Source organism: Trematomus bernacchii, unplaced genomic scaffold, assembly GCF_902827165.1.
Source record: "Trematomus bernacchii unplaced genomic scaffold, fTreBer1.1, whole genome shotgun sequence".
NCBI lineage: Eukaryota > Metazoa > Chordata > Actinopteri > Perciformes > Nototheniidae > Trematomus > Trematomus bernacchii.
The window spans coordinates 17828517-17851964 of record NW_022987593.1 but is presented as its reverse complement, the minus strand read 5'-3'; the positions used below and the strand labels follow the sequence as shown (position 1 = coordinate 17851964).

General features: G+C 42.8%; 3 protein-coding genes across 3 annotated transcripts in view; 1 reads left to right on the top strand and 2 right to left on the bottom strand.

Annotated features, from left to right (window-relative positions):
• LOC117482077 (nuclear factor 7, brain-like) overlaps positions 1-22077 on the bottom strand; it is a 32549-nt gene extending 10472 nt beyond the window's left edge. Inside the window, exon 1 of the mRNA XM_034130076.1 lies at positions 21948-22077. The gene's annotated coding sequence lies outside the window, so the exon portion shown is untranslated. The remainder of the gene's footprint in view (positions 1-21947) is intronic.
• Positions 1-23448, top strand: part of LOC117482047 (metal transporter CNNM1-like) — a 57771-nt gene that overhangs the window by 21556 nt on the left and 12767 nt on the right. The window lies entirely within an intron of this gene.
• On the bottom strand, positions 18116-22036 carry LOC117482074 (nuclear factor 7, ovary-like). The gene is made up of 2 exons (XM_034130072.1): positions 21948-22036; positions 18116-19933 (listed from the first exon to the last, which is right to left on the bottom strand). The coding sequence occupies exon 2, from the start codon at positions 19914-19916 to the stop codon at positions 18531-18533; it is 1386 nt and encodes a 461-aa protein (XP_033985963.1). The 5' UTR covers positions 19917-19933; positions 21948-22036; the 3' UTR covers positions 18116-18530.

Genomic DNA, 23448 nt, shown 5'->3' with positions numbered 1-23448 from the left:
GTAATTTACAATAACACGGGAATAATAAACGGACTGCTCTCCCCCTCCTGACAACACGACAGTATCAAAGTCGCGGGTCCAATAATGAGTGACGCGACAGTAAAACTAAAACATATCTATAAATAGTTTAGGTAGTTTGAGAGGTAAATAAAATAGCTACGTGTGATATATGAAAAGTGTGTTTTGTTCCGCTCACCGCATGCAGAGATGCATGTCGAATAGTCCGCAGCATCGGATCTCCCCCCGTCAGCAACAGCGGGTCTCCCCCGTCAGATTAGACTTTACTAGCGTTTATGTCCATGCGCAATCAACCCATACAGGACATCTTTTGTCTGTCACACACTATTCTTGTATGTCACATAAGTGGTGTAGCTGATGCTGTATTGCGCTAAAGGGGATATCATTCTGAGAGATTTCCCTCCACACACACACACACACACACACACACACACACACACACACACACACACACACACACACATACCCGTATTCCCCTCCTACCCAGCCTTTTTTTATTTTAAATACGAGTTGGGTTAATAACTAAGGAGGCTCTCTTGAAGTGTACGGATGGTGAACTAATGTTTAATTACTATACTAACTATAAGGGCCTCTCTTATAGAAAGGAGGGGTAATCTGGTAATAAATGCAACAAAGTCTCTCTGAAGAGGTTGGCAATAAATTAAAGATCTTAATGACCCTGGGGTATTTTGGTTTTTTCTTTATGTTTAATTACATCACCCCTTAATAAAATAATCCTTATATGAAGTTATATGAGATTAGAAGTAGCTGTAGGTTTGGAGGAAAGAGAAGATTTATTTTTTATTTTTTAAATGTGCTCACCACAGATGTTAGCTGTAAAAAACACTTAAGAATGCATAGACCTGGAGGTGTGACCCCGGATGGCTCCATCCATTTCATCACACACACACACACACACACACACACACACACACACACACACACACACACACACACACACACACACACACACACACACACACACACACACACACACACACACACACACACAGACAGACCGTCTTTTTTTAAATATGAGAGGGGTTAATAACTAAGGATGTTGTTTTGAATTGTATGGATGGTGAACTAATGTTTAATTACTATACTAACTTTAGGGACCTCTCTTATTGAAAAGAGGGGATAATCTGGTATTAAATGTAACAAAGTCTCTCTGAAGAGGTTGGCAATAAATTAAAGATCTTAATGATCCTGGGGTATTTTGGTTTTTTTCTTTATGTTTAATTACATCACCCATTAATAAAATAATCCTTATATGAAGTTATATGAGATTAGAAGTAGCTGCAGGTATGGAGGAAAGAGAAGATTTTTTAAAAGGTCCTGCTATTTCATTATGAATCGGCTCCTTAAGGTCTGATCAACACAGAGGTTAGCTGTAAAAAACACTTAAGAATGCACAGACTTGAGAGTTTTAAGAAATCACTGACAGACAACACATGTTAAATTAATAATACCATTCCGATTGGTTCCCCACTTTTTCTGGGGCCTATTGACATGCTTATTTGCAATACAGCTATTTAAGGTGAGCACATTTTCACAAGAACAGACCGCATGACCTTCTGGAGAGAATGAGACCTGATTTGGATCTGATCTGGAAAAAAGCACTGGTAAGTACTTTTATATTTTATAATATCATGTAATTATCCAATCATTAATTTTGGGGTGAAGACATGGCCTGGTTTTAGGTTTTAAGGGTTAGGCATGTGTTTTGGTTTTTGACTAAGGTTATAATAAGTCTCCAGGAAATGCATGTAAGTCAATGTATTGTGTGTGTGTGTGTGTGTGTGTGTGTGTGTGTGTGTGTGTGTGTGTGTGTGTGTGTGTGTGTGTGTGTGTGTGTGTGTGTGTGTGTGTGTGTGTGTGTGGTGTGTGTGTGTGTGTGTGTGTGTGTGTGTGTGTGTGTGTGTGTGTGTTTTGGCTTATTTAAATTAAAATCAAAATATGGTTTTTATTCATTTTTTACCTGATGTATAAATTGTCCATAGTAACGTTTTATATACCTGCTCTTTTGCTACAAGGTAATGGAATATACAGCATAAGCCATTCATCGGTAAAACAACGGGGGGAGAGATCTCTGACGTGTGAAATCGAGGGTGTCCCCAGTCCCAGATAGGAGCATCCCTCTACCTCTGTCACGCCACGTTCGAGGCGACCCCCAACACCACTGCAGTCTGAGCGCCAGGCATATTTTTGAGCTTCTCAGTGTGGCCTAGAACAGCTCTGGATGACCCCATCCCAAACACACTCCAAACGAGGTGCCATACAGGTAAATTACTTGTGGTTATTTTTATAAGATGATCGCTAAATGATTTGTTGTTAAATATAATATTTCAGTGTTTCAAATACTTACCCCCTCTTTTTTACCTCTCTGTCTCTTTTCTGTACAGATCTGCCTCGCGAGCACAGCGCTGCGACCGTCAACTTTATGGTTACACCAACTGAATAAGCTGGAGGCGTTTGATAGCGGTGTGGTTTTCTTCAGCAGTGAGAAATGTATTTTTGATTTCCTTTCTATTTTCTTGTGATGGGATGATTTCATAAACGGTCAAACATGGGTGATTTAGCAGCTACAGAAACGTCGTTTCTGCATTGTTTGAATGATATAATCCCCCTAAGCGAAAATGAATACATATATAGTGAAATGTCATTTCCTCAGTGTTCAAACAATATTAGCGAATTGAATGACGAAGAACTAGATGTAAACGACCATTCCTCCCCCTCGGAAACAAACTCATGCTATCCACCAACATTAGATAGCGCACTGGAGGTAGTTTTAGACAGCCAGCAAAACTATGAAGCAGACCTTGTGGTTTTAAATCAGCACGCAGACAAAGTACCTCTGTCTTCAGTTCTAACTCCTCCTAACGATGAAGCAGACGTTATATATGATTCAACAGATAGAGAAACGTCATTTAATCAATGTTTGAATAATATAAGTGGCCTAAGCGATGATGATTATACGTATGATGAAATGTCATTTCCTCAGTGTTCAGACAATATTAACGATCTAAGTTATGACGAGCTAGTTGTAAACGAACCTACCAACCCCTCAGAAACAAACTCTAGCTATCCAATAACATTTGATGGCATTCTGGAATGGGTGTTAGATTGCTACCAAAACTCTGACGCATATCCTGGTCTGGTGCATTTAAATCAGCTCGCAGACGAAGTCCGTGTGTCAAATAATGTTAGCGAGGCCCCCGTTAATGCTGAATCAGCAGCTTCCTCTGTGGAAGATGGCGGGTACATTGACGACAGTATGGATGTTTCAGAAGCATCAGTTTCCTCTGTGCAAACCGGTGGATACATTATCGACGATGACAGTATGGATGCTTCAGAAGCAGCAGTGTCCCCCGTGCAAAACGGTGTACACAATGATCAAAACAGCATCCCGAATGCTCCCGAGGTAGCAGGCCCGTCGTTACAAAATGGTGGAAATGCTAATGACAGTCGGAATGCTTCAACACGTGTTGTGTCTCGACCTGTATTCAATAACATAGAACTGAGTCAGTCTTTAGTCCTACCCCGTCCTAGCGCCGAGGCAGATTACACATCGTATCACGTTAGTATGATGGCCAGTGTACATGAGATGCTGGATGAGGCTTTTTTACTAACAAATAGGGAAGATCTTGTACAGATTGAGTTAAGGGGGGAGCAACTGCAAGGTAACGTGTCAGCCATTTTGAATGCCAACCACGACAGTAATCTGAATGATTTTGATGAAGCGCTCTTCAACGCAGTGCAGTCAAATTGGGCTGTAATGGCAGATAGCGATCTTGAATTAGTGGTGCAAATTGTTCAATCCCCTCGGGGTGGTGGGGAGAAACGATTGGCTGGTAAAATGTTGGACAATGAAATTGTTAAAAAGAAGAAGCGTTTTCTTTACATTGTTCACAACCCCGTCAACCAGCTGTGTTTTGCTATTAATTTAGCACTGTTGCTGCATGACAACCTCACTGATAACGAAGGTTTTGAACGCGGTAGAGAGATTCAGAGGGGGGTGGGTTTGACAGACCAGACAGCGGTGACATTCACTGACATTGAGAAATTCGAAGAGAGTTTAAAATGCAAGATTGTGGTTTTTTACAGAGGCGATGGAGATCGGACCCTCTGTAAATTCCAGACAGACGGTCCCAAAAGAGATAAAACTGTGTTTTTATTTCTCCTCGAAAACCATTACTATGGTATTAAGAACTTGAAGGGTTTTCTAGGCGCCTCCTTTGTCTGTGAACACTGCTACACCGGCTACAACTCACGATGGTTTCATTCATGTAAAGGCCATTGTTTTGTCTGTCTTGACCCCTCATGTACTCTGGATGAGTTTAAACCCATCTTTTGTAAAGACTGTAACAAAACTTGCCGTACGGTCGGCTGTCATGCTCGACATAAAAAACAGACACAGAGAGCATCAGCCATTGCCAGTAACTGCGATTTACACAAAAAGTGTGTAGATTGTCAACTTTCTTACTACATTCCCAAGAGTAGTGCAGATAAAACACACAAGTGTATGGTGAAAAAATGTAAGATATGTAACGAAAAGCTGCCCTCTGCTTCAACAGGCGAGTGTGTAGAACATCTGTGTTACATTGGTGTGTTACCCCAAGAGACAGAGCACAACGACCACATCGTGTTTTATGATTTTGAAACAATGGCGGGGGCAGACGGTGTACATGTCCCCTTCCTGGTGTGTACAAAAACCCTGGCAGGCGAAACTTGGGTCGCTGAGGGCACCGACTGTGCACTGCAGTTTCTGGCCCACTTTAGACTCCCTAAATTCAAGAATGCAACCTTCATTGCTCACAATGCCAAGGGTTTTGACAGCTATCTCATTATCAATGCAATGATTGAACAAGGGTTAAAACCATCTTTGGTAATGCAGGGAAGTAAAGTGATTTATTTTACTGACCAAGATTTCAGACAAAAGTACATAGATTCTCTGTCTTACCTCTCTATGCGGCTGGCTGCAATGCCCAAAGCTTTGGGGTTCGAAGATAAAACCAAGGGGTATTTCCCTCACGGTTTCAGCTCTAAGGCCAATCTGAGTTATATCGGACCTTACCCACCAGCACACTGTTATGGGATTGAACGCATGACAACTGATGAAAAGAGTGACTTTTTCGCATGGTATGAGACGGTACGCACGGGTACTTTTGATTTTCGAAAGCAGGCATTGCTTTACTGTAAAAACGATGTCGACATTCTTGCACAGGGCTGCACTTTATTCCGAAAAGGATTCCTTGAAGAGACTGGTGTAGATCCTTTTAGTCGTGCGACCATTGCTTCGGCCTGTATGAAAGTTTTCACCACAAACTTTCTGCCTCCAAAAACCCTAGCCATCCCCCCGCCCGATGATTACCGTCGTGAAAACAAGACATACTCCAGCGCTGGTATCCAGTGGTTAGATTGGGTGGCTCATACTGAGGGGGTATTTATTCAACATGCGTTGAATGAAGGTGAGAAACGAGTGGGACGTTTCGTCGTAGATGGTTTTGCTGAAGTTGAGGGAGTAAAGATTGTCTGGGAATTTCTTGGGTGCTTTTATCACGGCTGTCCGTCGTGTTATAAGGGGCATGAGAAAAACCCCCTGACAGGTGGCACATTTGAACGGCTCCATGCAGCTAGTGAGGAAAAGCTGCATGAGCTACAGTCTGTTCACGGGGCCAAAGTGATCGTTATGCGAGAGCATACATGGGGTGAGATGAAAAAATCCAATCAAGATTTGCAGGCTTTCCTCAGGGATTACAAAGCTCCAGAACCGTTGACCCCCAGGGCTGCTTTATACGGGGGAAGAACGTGTGCAGTGAAGTTGAGGTACACGGCAGCGGCAGATGAATTGATTCATTATTGTGATTTCACCTCCCTGTACCCCTTTGTAAACTGCACAGGCCTCTACCCGCTAGGCCACCCTCAGATCATCTTCCGAGATTTCAAAGATCCTCAGAGTTATTTCGGGTTAATCAGAGCTACCGTAGAACCTCCCAGGGGTCTTTACTTTCCAGTTCTGCCTTACAAAACTGCAGCGGGTAAACTTGTGTTCACCCTCTGTCGTACATGCGCTGAGCTTAACAACCAACAGGGGCCCTGCACGCACAGCAAAGAGGAAAGAGCATTAACAGGAGTATGGGTGACAACAGAATTCAACAAGGCTCTGGACATGGGTTACAAGCTGACTCAGATCACAGAGGTGTGGCATTTTGAGAACAAAAGTGACAGCATTTTTGTAGATTATATACACACATTCTTGAAGGGTAAACAAGAAGCATCTGGTTATCCTTCAGAAGCAACAGATGATGAGAGCAGACAAAAGTATGTGACAGACTACCATGCTAATCAAGGCATACAGCTCGACGCAGCTAAAATCACATCAAACCCAGCCAAAAGACAAGTGTCAAAGCTATGTCTCAACAGTTTCTGGGGTAAATTTGCTCAGAGAAGCAATCTGACACAGACTAAGATTGTGACCAAACCAGAAGAATTTCTTAACCTCTTGTTTTCAGCTAAACATAAGGTTAAGTATTTCTCATTCACCAATGACAGGACAGCTCTGGTCCAATGGTGTTATGACGACGATGGTCACTCCCCTCCCAACAAGGTGGATAACATATTCATTGCAGCATTCACCACGGCCTATGCCAGGCTAAAACTGTACAGCGAATTGGAGAAATTGCAGCACAGAGTCTTCTACTACGACACAGATAGTATCATATATGTAACAAGACCTGGAGAGACTCCACTTCCGATGGGGGTTTATCTGGGGGATCTTACAGACGAGCTGGGCGGTGATACAATCAAAGAGTTTGTTTCTGCAGGTCCTAAAAGTTATGCATACCAAACCAAAAATCAGAAAAAGGTTGTAATGCGAGTGAAAGGGATTACACAGACGCATGAGTGCTGTGAACGGGTGAACTTTGACAGTCTTATGGCGCATTTCCACTACACGGTCGGCCTCGGCCACACTCGGTACGGCTCGGTACGGCTTGGCCGCGTTGGGCCTTAACAGGGCCGACTCACTTCATGCTGCGCTTCCATTACAGTTTAGGAACTGGGGTAGTTACTATAGTAACGCAGTGTAGGCGGAGCCGTGACGTCATCTTCAATGAGAAATCCAGAAACACAACACAGCCGTTAGCTGTGAGCACTCAGAGCTCACAGCTCCTTATATATGTTCAGAAACTCGACAAAAGTTAAACAAGTACACACCACAGACTGCCTGTGTCATGGTGAATACAGTCGCTGCCTTATTTATGTCTGTATAGGCCGTTGTTGTGAGTGTGGACGGTCGGGGCATATACTGCGTTAGCTTAGCCAATCTCCATCTAGAAAAACACGCATTTTAAAAGGTTTTTCCCCTGCCGTCTGTCTGCAGACTTGACAAAGCATTAATTCATGGTTTTTACTAACCGGTATCAGTATGTTGTTACTTCGGCATCATTTTGAAACGTGTATTACAATTAAATCACGGTCAAATATGTCCATCTTGTTGTAGTTCTAGCCCTCTTGCCAGCGCTCCTCTCTCTAGTTTAGCATACTCAGCCCGACTCAGCCCTGTTTGTTGGCCCCGATAGAACCACAATTTTCTAGGGCCAGAAAAGAGGGGAAAAAGTGGCCCCGCGCCGTGCCGCGCCGGAACGAGGCCTAGTGGAAGCACAACCAAAAAAGTGGACGGCACGACACGGCACGCTTAAAGCGAGCTACGCGCTGCAATGGAAATGCGCCATTACAGAGCTGGTGGAAGGCTACGTTCAAAACACTGAGAGGGGGCGGGTTCTCGAGGTCCCACAACACAACATTGTACGAAATAAAGAGGGTTTCGTTTTGAGAAATGTGTCATTCACCAAAAAGTTCAGAGTGGTGTTTGATAAAAGACGTCTGTTAGACGGAGGAGATACTTTGCCTTTTGGGTATTGAGAAATAATAAGAAGAGACAAAATGTTTTCACCTAGCCAAATTGATTTTGAACCCAGACTGCGTGTCCCTTTTTCATGTATAATAGTAGGACCCAGCGGGTGTGGAAAAACTTTTTTTGTCAAGAATGTATTGCAAAATTGTATTCATGTAATGGATGTACAGCCTCAAAATATTGTATGGATTTATACTTCATTCCAGCCCATGTACGCAGAACTGCAGGAACAGAATAAAAATATGAAATTCATCAAAGGTCTGCCTGAATCATTTGAAGATGAATCTCTATTTCCTCCTGATCAAAGTCATTTGATTATACTGGACGATGTTATATTTCAAGCCTCGGAGCATCCGGAAGTAGTCCGACTTTTCACCCAATACCGCCATCACAGAAATATGAGTGTTATGATGCTCACCCAAAATGTGTTTCATCAGGGGAAGAATAGTCGAACAATTAGTCTGAATACTAATTACATGGTCTTGTTTAAAAACCCCAGAGACAGATTACAGATGAATATACTTGCACAGCAAATATACCCTGGTAATAAATCATTTTTCCTACAAAGTTTTGAGGATGCCACCAAGGACCCCCATGGATATTTAGTCCTGGACCTGACCCCTAGCTGTCCAGACATCTATAGACTTCGGTCAGGAGTACTACGTACACAGTGGCTAGTTGTTTACGTACCAAAACCGAAAACTTGAAAACAGTATGTCTGCTCGTTTAAAAAGAAACATGCCACTGCTAAAGGCATTATGTCAGGCCAGGCCTTCGAAGCGTAAGGATATTCTCAACAACTGCTCCACGGATTTTCTTCAATCACTCTGTGAACTGTCTTTAAATCTCTTAAAGGGGAACATACCGCTATCTGGTGCTCAGTATAAGAAACTCAAAAAACAAAAGAAAATTATCAAACTATTGGCCAGTAAAAAGACCAACATAAAAACTAAACACAAGGCCTTAAGAAAACAATCTGGGGGTTTCCTTCTGCCTCTGCTAGGTGCTGTGATTCCCATTTTAGGACAGCTTTTAGGAGGGCTTATTCGACCAAAGTAAACCATGAGTCAAAAGATGTTTTTATTAACACCTCACCAGTTTAATCAGCTCAATCCGACTGGTGTAACTACCCCCCACAGCAAGGAAACAATGAGACGTACAGCAGAAGATGTTCTGGATGAAAAAATGAGAGCCGTACTAAACGAAACAGGAATAACCCCTTATGAAAAAATAAGAAAATACAACGCCTTGCTGCAGAGATACCTCAATTTACTCAAACAAGCAGGACAAGAGGAAAGACATAATACTTTAAATCTACCTGAAGACACGGGACTGCAAAAAGGAGAAGAAAAGAAGGGTATTTCCACTGATGGCATAAAGAATGAGGTACTCCAGAATCTTCCAAAACGTTACCGTAAGAATGCAGAGTACATTATGAATAAACTAGTCCAAAGCAGCGGTGGATGGAATGAAACGGGTGAATTTATAGATAAGGGTAGAGCTGTGAAAGGATCCCATATGATGGATTTATTAAAAAATCTCTCGTGGTCATATAAAAATACAGAAGAACCTAAAGGCTGGACGGTTTTCCTGAATACTCTCAGAGGGCTAAATGTTCCGTCGACCGTTTTTCATAACCGCCAGGCTCGTGAACAATACAGTTTACTTAAAACAGGTGAACTGCATGGAGAGCATAAGACTGTAGAGCATAAGACAAAAAGAAGAAGAAGAGGAGGAAAAGACCATGAAGAAGAAGAAGAAAGTAAATTAGACCCTCCTTCGACTGCAGTAAAGAAGAGATCAAGGAGAGCTGTACAGTTAAGCCCTCGTTGGTTAAATTATTCCCTTTAATAAAGACAGAGTCATTTGAATTAATTTTGTCTCCAGACCTTTTTTATTTTAAATTGTCAATGAATTACATTTTGTAACAATCTTTAAACATTTGTAGAGAACAAACACTGTGGTTAAAATGAGTGTCTTTATGACGTCTCTCACACCGTTGATATTTTTTCACAAAATGTGTTACAGTAGCATCATTTTTTATCACATCATCTTGATACAGAGATAACACATCTTCGTAAGACAACCCCGACGCTCTTTTACATAGGTAGAAAACACAATGCTGACCACAGGCTGTAGACAGGACATTTTGAAGCTGATGATTATGGTGTAATATAGTTTTACATTGTTTTTCTAGAAATTGTAGAATGCTTTTAGGATAATGACTAAAATTGGGGGGAAATCCGAAAGAGTCGAAAAAAGTCCCCACATTGTCTCCTTCTAAAGTCATTGCTAGCCAGTGTTCCCCTGGCATGTGGGAGGGGTGGGTATTTACAATCATGTATACAGGGTATCTGAATAATTGTTTTACTTGGGGTAGCTGATCTGACGCCCATACACCCCCAAACGAGTCCCCCACCATATGTCGCAGGAGACTGTCCAATTGATGATTATTCATTTTGTAATATTTTTCTTAGTAATAGTCTACCAGCACTTGACGTTTTGAATTAATCTCCAGAATTGAATCAAAACAAGAATATACGATTAAAGTTGTAGTCTGGGGCAGCGGTACTCGGAATCTCATTTCCAGTCTTAAACTACCGCTGGTGATTGGTGATAATGCGTCAGCATCTTCCCCTGCAGTGAGATTAAATACGAATAAGGAATATCCTTGTTCAAAGTCCTCTCGGTCAATACTCAGAGGGAGATCTTTCATGTGTCTCCCTGTAGCAGTGAACATATTGTAAAACTCTCGGACTGAAGACCCTCGGTTAAATTGAGGTTGGAATGCTTTGGCCGGTACTTGTCTGCCATCCTGACACAAAGCCAGATATTCCATATCATTATGAAGGAAATTAAAAGGTGAAAGCGTTCTCCTTCCTGTGAACGCTTCGTGATTTACCATACCCAAAACTATGTATTTAGGCATATTACCCAGAAAGAGATTTTCTTGATTGCATATTCTGGAATTCACAGGTATGCTGTATGTTTTGATATTTACACGAGATAGTGGGTAGAGAGCGTTGCCTCTCATCAGTGCAGCAGCATGACCTAAACGCACGGCTGGGGCAATGGTCGCTTTCTTGATAAAAAGCGAGGCCCCCAGTATTTTTAGACGGTATGTGGAGTCATTTGCACACATGAGAGTAAAGGCATCGTTAGATCTGGTGAGTTTGATTCTCAAATCTACAGAGTTCAGGAGAAGCCTCTCGCTGAAAAATATATCGGTATGCAAAGCCCCCATCAGATGCAGCTCTCGGGACTCTGCGGTGAACACCGCTCTCTTTACGAGACCCTTGTTTGGCCCATTGGCGATCACTACAGAGTCCATAGCTCCTGCAGTGTCTTTATAAAATAAGCCGGCAGTGAATTGAGTTTTTAAAGTAGAATCAGAGTAATTCAATAAAGTTTCAATCATCGCTCTGTAAGGATGTGTCGAACTGGACTGAGAAATCAGCCTATCCCCTAGAATAACGTCACATTGACTAAAAATTGTGTTTAGAGGATAATTAACAAGTGCCACGGGAGCATCGACTGCCAGATTAGTCCCATCGGCGTTGGTTATTTTGACCCTGAGATGCATCAGTGTGTCGTTCATATCAAGGTATTTATCCCCGTCCCCTGGAATGAAAAATTCAATGGGTCCATCCTCTGTAATGGCAGACAACGGGAGGACCTCTGTGTAGTGTTTTTCATCTATAGAAAGCTGCGTCATGGGAGCCGAAAACAAATCCAACTCTGCCATGCTACATTCAGCAGATTTGTGATGTAAAAGAGCCATATTTAACACTCTAAAATATATCTCTCCCTAGGGTGTTCCTTCTTCGTGGGTGCTTTTTCCCTAATGATTTTCTCTTGGTTGAGCGCTTCCCCTTTTTAAAGCCTGCCGGAACCCGTTTTCCTGGAGGTCTCTTTCTGGCCCTTCTCGCTAAAACCATCAGACCCCCTGATCCTTCTTGAGACCCGTGATCCGATTGGCCGCCAAAATTATGGACCGCCTTACTGATTACATCAGATGCAATATTTTTAGCCGCCGATTTGAGATGAGGTTTAGCTATGGCAAACCCCCTTCTCACCAATGGTGCTACAAAACGAAATAATCTTGAGAATATAGAACCAATGCCTCGACCGTACATAACTGGTGCTCCATAAAAACCAGGCAATGACCCTCCAGCCTGATTCTCATAGTAGCTAACAAAACGTTGCGGATCCTGATTAATCATCGTTTCGCAAATGATTGCCCCGCTTTTGAAGGTCGGAAATGAAGTTTCACTACACTCTTGCCGTAGGTAAACTTTACTGGTTCGTTCTGATCGTTTTTTATCTCTATCTGTATATTTTCGATATGCGTTTTTGTTACCGGCAAATAATATGCAGGACTAAAATACTGGGTGATGGTATCACCGAATGTCCCTTTTATATCTACGGTTCTCAGGAGAGGAGCAAACGCGTCACCTACTCTCTGATGACTGACAACGTTACTATAACAGTAGAGATGAGTTGCGCCTTCATTTATATCCGCGGGGTAGGTTGCTGATTTGTCATCAAATTTGATCCACTGGTCTGGTTTTATTCCAAGCATATAGGCGAGGGGCTTTGGAAAGCGAAAACGATGTTGTCCACCACCCTGAAATTCGATTTTCCGATGAATCGGACTATAGTAAAAATGGACATCAGAATCAATTTTTCTGAAGCAGGACTCCAGTTCCGCCTTGAGCTGACTTATGGTGCTGTAGTAACCCCCATTGAACATTTGAAGCTTTACCTTGCTCACTATCTCGGGGGATTTTGATTTCTTTATCCATTCAAAATATGCTACATCTAGAGGTAAGTTATACCAAGTGTGTGGGTACGACATTTCTGTCATGGCTACCTGCCATGAACCGTCTAAATGTAAAGGTTGTGCTAGGTTTACCTGGTAGCTAGAGCTTGTATTGTTTTGAAATACATCAAGACTGGCATTGGAAGGCAGCGTAATATAAAACCCCTCGTTTATCTCCATGGCTGTAATGAAGGACTGAGCGTTAAGTCTGTTGTTTTTATACATCTTTGATCTCCCCAGCATCAACCCAGCTGTTGAATTTCTCGGGCCAGTTCTTCCAGCATACATACATCTGTTTTTTCCCTCTCACTACACGTCTTTTCAGAATTTTCTCGACTTGAAAAGCCTTGTCATTAGATACCTTCACTTTTTGTAACTCTTTCTCATAAAAAGTCCCCTTGATCTCCTCTCCATCATAATCTTTGAGTTTGTAAACAGGGGGCTGACGAGGTATGCCTTCAGACACCGTAAATAATTCGTCGGTATAACTCTGTTCATATTTTTTATCAAAGACCCCTCTCAGCTTAGATATTCGTACAAGTTCCCCCTCCTTAAAGTTCATTTTCGTAGCAGCTTTTTTACGATGGATGGATGGGGTATACAGGTTACGATACACTTGAGCCGCATTTTCCTTTGTCACCTGCAGAGGCGTCATTTTAATACTTCGGTGATAACTATTATTGTAGCTTTCAATTAGTTCAGGCAAGACGTCTATGTATCTATGCGTGTTTTTAGCTGTAAAATACCTCCACATTTTAGTTTTCAGCGTACGGTTAAATCTCTCTACCACACACGCCTTCATATCACTGGCTGTTGCATAATGTGCAATACCTCGTTTCTTCAATAAGGCTTGAAAAACTTTGTTGAAGAATTCTTTCCCCGCGTCTGTTTGCATCTTTTTAGGAATTTGACTGTGTGTTAAAATTCTATCAAAGGCTTTCGCCACTTCTACACCAGTCTTCTTCTTTAATGCCTGTGCATAGGCTTTTTTCGAGAATACATCTATGACTGTTAACAAATAATTAAAACCGTCATTATGCTTGGATAACGACTGCATATCGCAAAGGTCAGCTTGAAATTGTTGTAGCGGTCTGAGTACGAAAACTCTGTTTCTTACAAAATGTACCCTTGCCGGCTTGTGTAAAGTATAAGCATCTTGTTCAGATAAAAAATCTCTGACTTTCTTTACATTTATTTGTTTACCCGTCTCATTCTGTACAGCCCTATGGAGTTTATCAACGCCCCCTAAACTCCCTGGATTAGAGGGAGTGTAATACACTCTTTGCATGACACGTTTCTCAGACATGTTCCCTGTTACCGTCCCAATGAGGTAATGAATACAACAGTTTTGTTACAACACATTTTTATTGATTTGATGCATATATCAACAACAGATTTTAAAAAACATTTTTCTCCAGGCAGAAAATCAAAAACAAATTAAATTAAAAAAAACATGATTACAAAGAAGGACACACTAGATCAAGTAAAATAAAAATAAAAAAAGTAAAATAAAAAAACATGGTGTTACTTTTTTACAAATAAGTTTCCAACTCTTCCTTTCGTTGCCAAAAGTCCCATGCGTCTGCTATATTCTTCAGCTGTGACTCGTCGTTTTCAACAAGCTTTTCGTAAAGCTTGTTGATTTTAACCTCAAAGCGTCTTGTGCTTCTGAGATTGTGAAGAATCGCCTCGGCAGCTCCAAAGATCCTTCTCTCCGACATATGAAGCTTGCTCGAATGTAGAGAACCCCTAATGGCTGGAATGAAACGGTCGGTCCACAGTCTCTTTACCACTTCATCATAGTTTCGCTCCAGAAAATATTCTGGCATCTCAAACAAACACTCATGTTGCACTTGACTGGGATGATCGACTTGACAGCCATAACATTGTTCCTTTCTGTACATGTGTACGACCTTATCCAACAGATGAACCACCACAGCTTTTACCGTATTCAGGAATGAAGCTGTCCTTGCCCCGTCTATAGCATCATACTCTGAAGTATAACCATAGTTATAAGCATAGCATGTCGATCCATCGTCGTCTTCTACCGAGGAGTCTGAAGAAGCTGTTGATTTCCTCGGGGGTTTTGGTGGAGTAGATGGAGGTTGATACACAAGCCCCCAGCCAGTAACATCAACGCCATCGTCATCACTGTTGAGCTCGGGGGTCCAGATTGTTGGAGATGATGGCGGTCTGTCAGGAGCTTGTTCCAGGCTGCAATTCGCGGGGAGAGACTTGTTTTTTCTCAGATCCAGGGGTTGTTCCAGGCTGTAACTTGCGGGGGGAGACTTGTTTTTTCTCAGATCCAGGGCTTGTTCCAGACGGCAGCTCGCGGGGAGAGACTTGTTTTTTCTCAGATCCATGGTTAGTCTTCAATGGTTGTCTTAGGGGGTCCTTAGCTTTAAATGATCTGGTGAGGGGTGGGACTTATTATGTTGAGGAGGAGGAGGAGGAGGAGGAGGAGTCATCTGCAAAAATTAGAGTTTTTTTCACCATTATAATGTCTATCGCTGTTTGACTTTGTTTAAAAAGTTCTTTAAGCTTTGTAGATTTTTCATCGATCATTTTCAGCCAAGCAGCCAGAGGCACACGCAAAGATGTTTGAAAAACCCCACATGTAGAGTTGAAATACTCCAAAACAAAATCATCAGAGGGGTCCTTCCCCCGTGTCACCAAACGGCTTGAGCGGTAATACCATCTACCCGACGGGCCGCTTTTAGTTTCCCAGACGGTGCTTGTCAGGATTCTTTTCACTGGCGGCGGCGGGTGAATATTTTCTCCCTCTTCTTCCACATGGAGGGGTTGCGATGAAAACTCTTCTTTGATCTCAACCACAGTTTGCGTTTCTTTGCTTTTTGATGCAGGTTTCATAGACATTGCACGTACAAGGGATGAATGATTCCACAATGGATCCACGATGGTTTCTTGATGCACTGTTTTTTCTGATACAACGGTTGCACGGAGATCTCTGGAAGACACCAGAGTTAACACAGCCCAATCTGTTGAGGTCAACGTCGCTTTAACACTGCTGGGTCCATAGGTTTCGCCATTCTTCAGATTGTAGAAGTGCAGTTCATTCGCCATATAGTTGAACACAAAACCCCAAACATCTCCATTTTCCAGACTCCATTTTTCATGAAGAGCCTCTGCGGGAGGGGTTTGAACCCGGCATAGATACTGCATCCGTTTCTTGACCGGCGCTCCCGACGGATGGTGGTAAGTTGTTACCGGCGTCTCGCTGATTAAACCCATATCGATGCGTCTCTTAGCCATTTTCTTTTCTGAAAGTTTAGGTGACTTGTTGAGTGGAAATAACTGGCTTTTATCTAGTTTTACATAGATTTTTTTTTTTTTATGCCTGACTCCACCCCCTCACTATCTTCTGGCGGGAATATGGAGGGAGGGGGTGGGGGCGACAGGGCGGATGTAACACCTGCTGTAAGGAGGGGGTGGGTTGAGAGGGTGGGGGCTGGGCTGGGTGGGGGCTGAGAAGGGTGGGGGCTGAGAAGGGTGGGGGCTACCGGTGAGGATGTAACACCTGTATGTGAGGGGGAGGGGGGGCGGGCTGAGGGGGGTGGGGGCTACCGGGGGGGGGATGTAACACCTATACGCGATAACACCTCGAACAAAGGGGCTCATTAGCATATCAAAGGGGCTCATTAGCATATCAAAGGGGCTCATTAGCATAATTAGGGGGCGGGACTTCGAAGGTGTGACCTGTCACTTTTTTATGCATACTAATGAGATTGAAGCGGGATTGGTAACACTACTGTCTCATTCTATATCCTGTGAGAAAATGATATATATTTAGCATTACAAATGTGACATACTATTCCTGAGGAAGATCTGAATAATCAACAGATTTGAATGGAATCTCTAACATTTTCATGTAGAATAAATACAAATGAGTGATTATACAAATTAAATGTATTGAGATTTGAACCAGAAGAAGAAGTCTCAAAGAATGTTTTAAATAAAAGGTGGATAATAATAAAATCTATCAAATGTATATGTAAATACATTTGTTCAGCTTAGACAGGGCTGGGAGGGTTACTTTAAAATGTATTCAGTTACAAGTACTAGTTAAGATGAGATTTACTTTATTTATCCTAATTTTCGTCACAGCAGCATATAAACAAGGCATTGGACATAATGTGGAACTCAAAACAATTGTAGAAAATAAACTAACACATACATTAAATATAAATATCTCAAAATTGAACTAAACTAAAAAGTAAGATACATCTTGACAGTGAAAGATATATATCTGTCAAGTATACACTATGAAGGGACAAATTACTGCCAGAAACATTTAAAAGTAGGATATTATTTACATTAATTGTGCAAGAAATAGCATGCTTAATTAAATATAAATGTACAGTGTGAAGACAATATATACAGAACAGGTTTTAAAGGGAGAAGTGGTGGAGTCCAGTTATCAAGCAACGTAAAAAACCTTTAAAAGATACAGGAAATCATAAAATACTGATACATCTTTTCACATTATTTATAGTCGATTGAGTTTGTAAGATAAGTTTAACGTTTTTGTGCCTCTAATGGCTCACCCCTGATGTTAAAAGGGCCTTTATAAAGATCCCCAGAGGCCTTTCGGTAATATAACTGTTGTGTTTTCAGTTAAATGTTACAGCAGGTGTTTCAGACTTTTCAGACTCTCATGACAGCTTCTCCACTCCGTGCAGGCCGAAGCAAAACATGTCATTTCCTGGCGTGCCTCGTACTGCTCCATGTAGGAATGTCTCTCTTTTTGAGGCGTTTTTGTTTGTTTTTTGCTGACGTTCATCTGCTGCTGACTCACTGAACTCCCATCATGGAGGCATTCAGGGCCAGATGGGAGGAAATAAATACGTTCAGTGGGTGAATCTCAACCTTTATGATCAAACACCTTCTGTCCAAGTCCATCTCCAACCCTGTCATTTGACAAAAAGTCACTATTGCTCACGGTTGGGAGGGTTACTTTAAAGGTCTCCTATTATACTGTTTTTCATCAATATATTATAGGTCTCAGATATATACAGAGCCTGTCTCTGATTGGCTGAAACACCAAACAGATCATTGCAGCATCCCATAATCCCCTCTGTTTCAGCCCTGTTTCCAAAGTGCTGATTCTCTGTCTGTTACTTTAGATGAAAATAAGGAGCCCCTCCCCACGCCCCTCTGAGAGAGATTTGGTTAAAAATAACTCCATGGTGCTCTAGGAGGAGATTCAGGTGATAAGATGGGGGGGGGGGGGTTACCTTGGTTGCTGATTGGCTAATGGTTACACAAGCCAACACATCGTTTAATTAAAATGCATTTTATTTTGTATCTAATAAATGATTCGCTGCTCAAACTTGCAGTTGGATTAAACATATTTTTTATTTATTTTCCCATCAAGCACAAATCACAAATGAACAATTTATAACGACATAGTTTCAATAAAACAGAGAAGGTTAAACTATAACCTGACATAAAGATCTGAATCTGGGTGAGATCATTTCAAATGTAAAGAATATATATCTCTTATTTCCTCTAAAGGAAGCAGTTCAGCGTATTTGATGAACATGATGTTACTTGGATAAAAGTGTCTGCTAAATGCACGTGTTTCAATTTAATAAAGGTTGACAGTATGATCAAAAAGCAGATTATCAAACTCAATAACAACAAGAATAAAAACATGTTTAGAATAAAGAGACAGCAGGAGGACAGGTTCAGAGGTCAGTGAATGATCCCTTTAAGAGATGATCACCACAGATATAATGATCCTATGTATCTCTACCTGCTCTGATCCACTGTCACACACACCTTCAGTGGTAATATCTTCACTTCCTCCTGAGTGCTGATATATGGAAACATCTTCTCAGTGAAAGTGTGTGTGAAGGTGTGTATGTGTGTGTTAGTGTCAGGGTCAGAGAACGACAACTTTCCTCTGTTCCAGTCCAGATCCACTCTGACCCTCTGGAGCTTCTTCTTCAGGCTGAGACGAGTGGCTGGATCTGATGGTGACCATGCTGAGTATTCACCTTCACAGAAACCTATTCCCCATAATCCAGACTGTGTGTCTCCCTTCCTCTGGGCAGACTCTGCCGACACACCCAGTACCCAGCCTGTACTGTCTGTAACCTGGACATCCCAGCTGTGAGTCCCTGAGTTAAAGCCCTCAGAGCCCAGGACACAGGGGACACTATCAAACCTCTCTGGATTATCAGGAAGTTCCTGTCTCTCTCCTCCTGCTCTCACTCTGGTCAGATCTTCAGACAGGATGAGGTTTGGATGAGCAGTGTTTGGGTCCAGGATGAGAGGAGAGTAGGACACCATGTCCTTCATCTTGCTCCAGATGTTGAAGCTGAGGTTGCCCAGGTGTTTGGCCTGGTCTATCAGAGCTCCTGAGGGCAGCTGTGGATCCTCCAGCAGGGTGCGCTGTAGCCTCTCCACTGCAGACTTGTAGTTGTGCAGGAAGGAGACGTCTTCAGCTCTCAGCTCCTCCTCTGTGGCTCTGACTGTGTGTGAAAGAGCTGCTATCTCTCTGCTCACAGCCTCCATCTTCTCCTCCATCATCATCCTCTTCTGCTCATCTTCCTCCCTCAGTGCAGCCATCCTGGCCTCCTCTTGCTCTTCTAGAAACTGGTGAAGCTTCTTAAACTGCTCCTTGATCTGCGTCTCTGTGTGTTGAGCCTGGACCTTCATGTGTCCTGCTGTTTGATCAAACTCCACTTTAACTTCTTCAAAGAGCTTCAGTTTCTCCTGAAAGGGCTGCAGAGACTTCTGGAGCTCCTCTCTGAGATCCTGAGCAGCTTCATCGATGGGTCTGAATCTGTGGTTGGTGTGTGTTTTTGAATCTCTGCAGACGAGACACACTGGCTGCTGATGGTCCAGACAGAAGAGTCTGAGTTTCTCAGAGTGCAGACTGCAGAGAGCCTCTGGAGGACTCTGATCTCTCTCCAGTAAGAAGGTCTCACACGTGTTCTTTAAAGCAAAGTTATAAGGTGGATCTTTTGAGATTCTTCTCTTACAAACTGGACACTCCTTCACTTCTTTCCCATCCCACCAGGTCTGCAGACAGGTTTTACAGAAGCTGTGGCCGCAGGACAGAATGACAGCATCTCTACAGACTTCCTGACAGACCGGACAGCAGAGATCTTGCTCTAACTTGGAAGCCATGTTGTCTCTGAGTGAAGCTGAAACACAGCAGACAGGAAGTACAGTCAGTCATGGCTCCCCTCCCCCTCCTCTACTGACTTCACTGAAATTCTCTTTTACCCCTTTCACACCAAGGCTTTTCCCGTTCTAGCTTCGTGCTAGAGCTTTTCTGGTTCAGAACCGGTTCTCCTGTTCACACCGCTCAGAGCCCGACTGGTGTTGCCGCTGCTGCGTCATGACGTCACAGTTTACATCGCTGATTTTCTCCCCAACGGAGCTCACAACAACAACGGGCCGGGGACTGCGTCGGGTCGATGATCGTGTTGCTTTTAATCATACGAAGCCAGATTAAATTAAATAACGACTTCTCCAACCTTATACTTTTCTCCAGAGTGCCGTGGTTCATTGTTTATTAATGTGTTTCAGCGGCATTTACCGACCGCTGCAGTGCTGGCCGGCTGCTCTTCCACGGGAGTTTATTCTCCCGTTAGCTCCGGGTTAGCTCACACGGCTCTAAAGTATTCACTGTCTGACTGTCACACAAGCAGCTGATACATATCCCCAATTCCCCTTAAGTGAATGTGTGTCAGTCTGAATTGACGCTGTTTGGCATCACAACGCTGTTATGAAAGTTTCTCTGGTATAACATGGGTGATGTTAGCATAGCAACCGAAGTTAAACTGACTATAACTTGACTACTTGTTGCTATCCTATTGTGGCATAAGCCGTTTTCTACAGGCACATTTTACCGGCGTATTTTTCATTATGATTCTACTTGTGATCGTCGGACATGACAACCTGTGCAGCCCATGTATTGATTCCATCCGATAGCTGCTATAATAACAAACAAAACGTCTGCCTGCTCTCCACAATGATCAATAACAGCGAACGGATGGTCAAAGTAAGGTACAAATAAACAGAATCACACGAAGCCTGGTTAGTGTTGCCTGACTTTATAAAGCGTGTTTTTTTTTTTTCAAGTGTGTGGTTGCGTTCTAGTCACTTTGCTCAGCACTACTGCTTGTTACAACTTTTATTTGCCGTACTCGCCTTAACTGTTAGCTCAGGTTAATCTCGCCCCCCTCCGACGTAAGCGTGACGTATGCGGTTCTTGGTTCTCGACGGACAACTTTTTGGTGCTCGAAACAAACCGGATTCCGGAGCTTAGAGGCTGCTCCGCTGCGGGGTGAACAGGAAAAAACGGTGCTTTTCAAGCTCCAGCTCCGAACCGGCCCTGAAACACCGTTGGTGTGAAAGGGGTATAATGGCGCGTTTCCACTACAGCCCGCAGCCCGGTTTAAGAGGGCTGTGACGTCAGCGGCCCGTCTTTGGTTGCGTTTCCACTTGGCCTAGTACCGGCCGGCGGGTCCTAATTCACAGTTTTTCTGGCCTCATAAAATCGTGGGGCCAGGGCCAGAGACAACGAGGCTGAGTCGGGCTGAGTATGCTAAACTAGAGAGAGCGTCGCTGGCAAGGGGGCAACAACTACAACAAGATGGACATATTTGACCGTGATTTAATTGTAATACACGTTTCAAAATGATGCCGAAGTAACAACATACTGATACCGGTTAGTAAAAACCATGAATTAATGCTTTGTCAAGTCTGCAGACAGACGGCAGGGGAAAAACCTTTTAAAATGCTTGTTTTCTAGATGGAGATTGGCTAAGCTAACGCAGTATATGCCCCGACCGTCCACACTCACAACAACGGCCTATACAGACATAAATAAAGCAGCGACTGTATTCGCCATGACACAGGCAGTCTGTGGTTTGTACTTGTTTAACTTTTGTCTAGTTTCTGAACATATATGAGGAGCTGTGAGCTCTGAGTGCTAACAGCTAACGGCTGTGTTGTTTTTCTGGGGTCCTCTGAAGATCACGTCACGGCTCCGCCTACACTGCGTTACTATAGATACTGCCCCAGTTCCTAAACTGTAATGGAAATGCGCCATAAAGTGAACCAGTCCTAACGAGGCCCAGCCATACCGAGCGGGGCCGAGCGAGGCCGTGTAGTGGAAACGCGGCATTAGAGTGATGTTTGGAGACTCACCTTCAGGGGGGGAGGGTCAGCAGGTTGAAGCAGCAGGGTTGTAGTTTCCACTTTTCTCTCCTGTAGCTGAACTCAGCCGAAGTTGTTAGTTTGGTCTGAAGGTGAATGTGATCGTCTGTTTTTCAGTCCGTCTGTCTCTCTGCAGTGAGGGAGAATAACAAACTGTTTCCTGGTTTATCTCAGGTGAGTCAGGTGAGGGAGGAGCTCTGTCACGCCTCCTCTGCTGAACTCTGTTCACTCTCATGTAACTCAGGGAGTGTCTCAGTCTAAAGTGCGGATTTATTGCTGGAATAAAGGTTATAGTGGGTGAGTTACATTATTAACTAAGATGTTGTTAAAGAGGTGAAGTATGCTCCCATAGTGGGAAGGTTTCACAAACCAAACTCAAATATCTGTCAAGTATATGGCATCAGTTTAAAACATTGAACCCATTTATCTCTAAGAACCTGTCAACACTCCATCAACAAATTATCCTGGACTTCATCACAATGGCAGATTTCATAATGATGTTATTCATACTAACACATAATCAGCCATGTAAAGAAAACCATTCATTTAGAGAATTAGCTATCGTTATGCTATAGACCAGGGGTCTGCACCGCTGCCAGAGCACTTCTCCCCGTTACCTCCAGAAGGAAGCCATGATACAGAATTAAACAATCGACTGCCTGTTTTTCCTGGCCTAGGACAGGTTCCTTGAACACAACACGAGCGTAACGTGTCATTTTACATGATGCCGTTTAATTATAATAAAGGGCGGTGCCGGTGTCAGTACCATGGGTGTTTCTCAATCGCGAGTACGCTTGCTTGGTAGCACATGTCTTCCGAGTATCTTGCTTCAGAAGTATGTAGTGTCTCTACTTTAAAGAGTCCTCTCCTGCTGATGTTCAGGTGTATATCAGTATGTAGTGTCTCTACTTTAAAGAGTCCTCTCCTGCTGATGTTCAGGTGTATATCAGTATGTAGTGTCTCTACTTTAAAGAGTCCTCTCCTGCTGATGTTCAGGTGTATATCAGTATGTAGTGTCTCTACTTTAAAGAGTCCTCTCCTGATGATGTTCAGGTGTATATCAGTACGTAGTGTCTCTACTTTAAAGAGTCCTCTCCTGCTGATGTTCAGGTATATATCAGTATGTAGTGTCTCTACTTTAAAGAGTCCTCTCCTGCTGATGTTCAGGTGTATATCAGTATGTAGTGTATCTACTTTAAAGAGTCCTCTCCTGCTGATGTTCAGGTGTATATCAGTATGTAGTGTCTCTACTTTAAAGAGTCCTCTCCTGATGATGTTCAGGTGTATATCAGTACGTAGTGTCTCTACTTTAAAGAGTCCTCTCCTGCTGATGTTCAGGTGTATATCAGTCTGTAGTGTCTCTACTTTAAAGAGTCCTCTCCTGCTGATGTTCAGGTGTATATCAGTATGTAGTGTCTCTACTTTAAAGAGTCCTCTCCTGCTGATGTTCAGGTGTATATCAGTATGTAGTGTCTCTACTTTAAAGAGTCCT

Excerpts from the sequence above, each read along its gene's own strand:
- LOC117482074 (XM_034130072.1), bottom strand. The coding sequence starts at position 19,916 with ATGGCTTCCAAGTTAGAGCAAGATCTCTGCTGTCCGGTCTGTCAGGAA.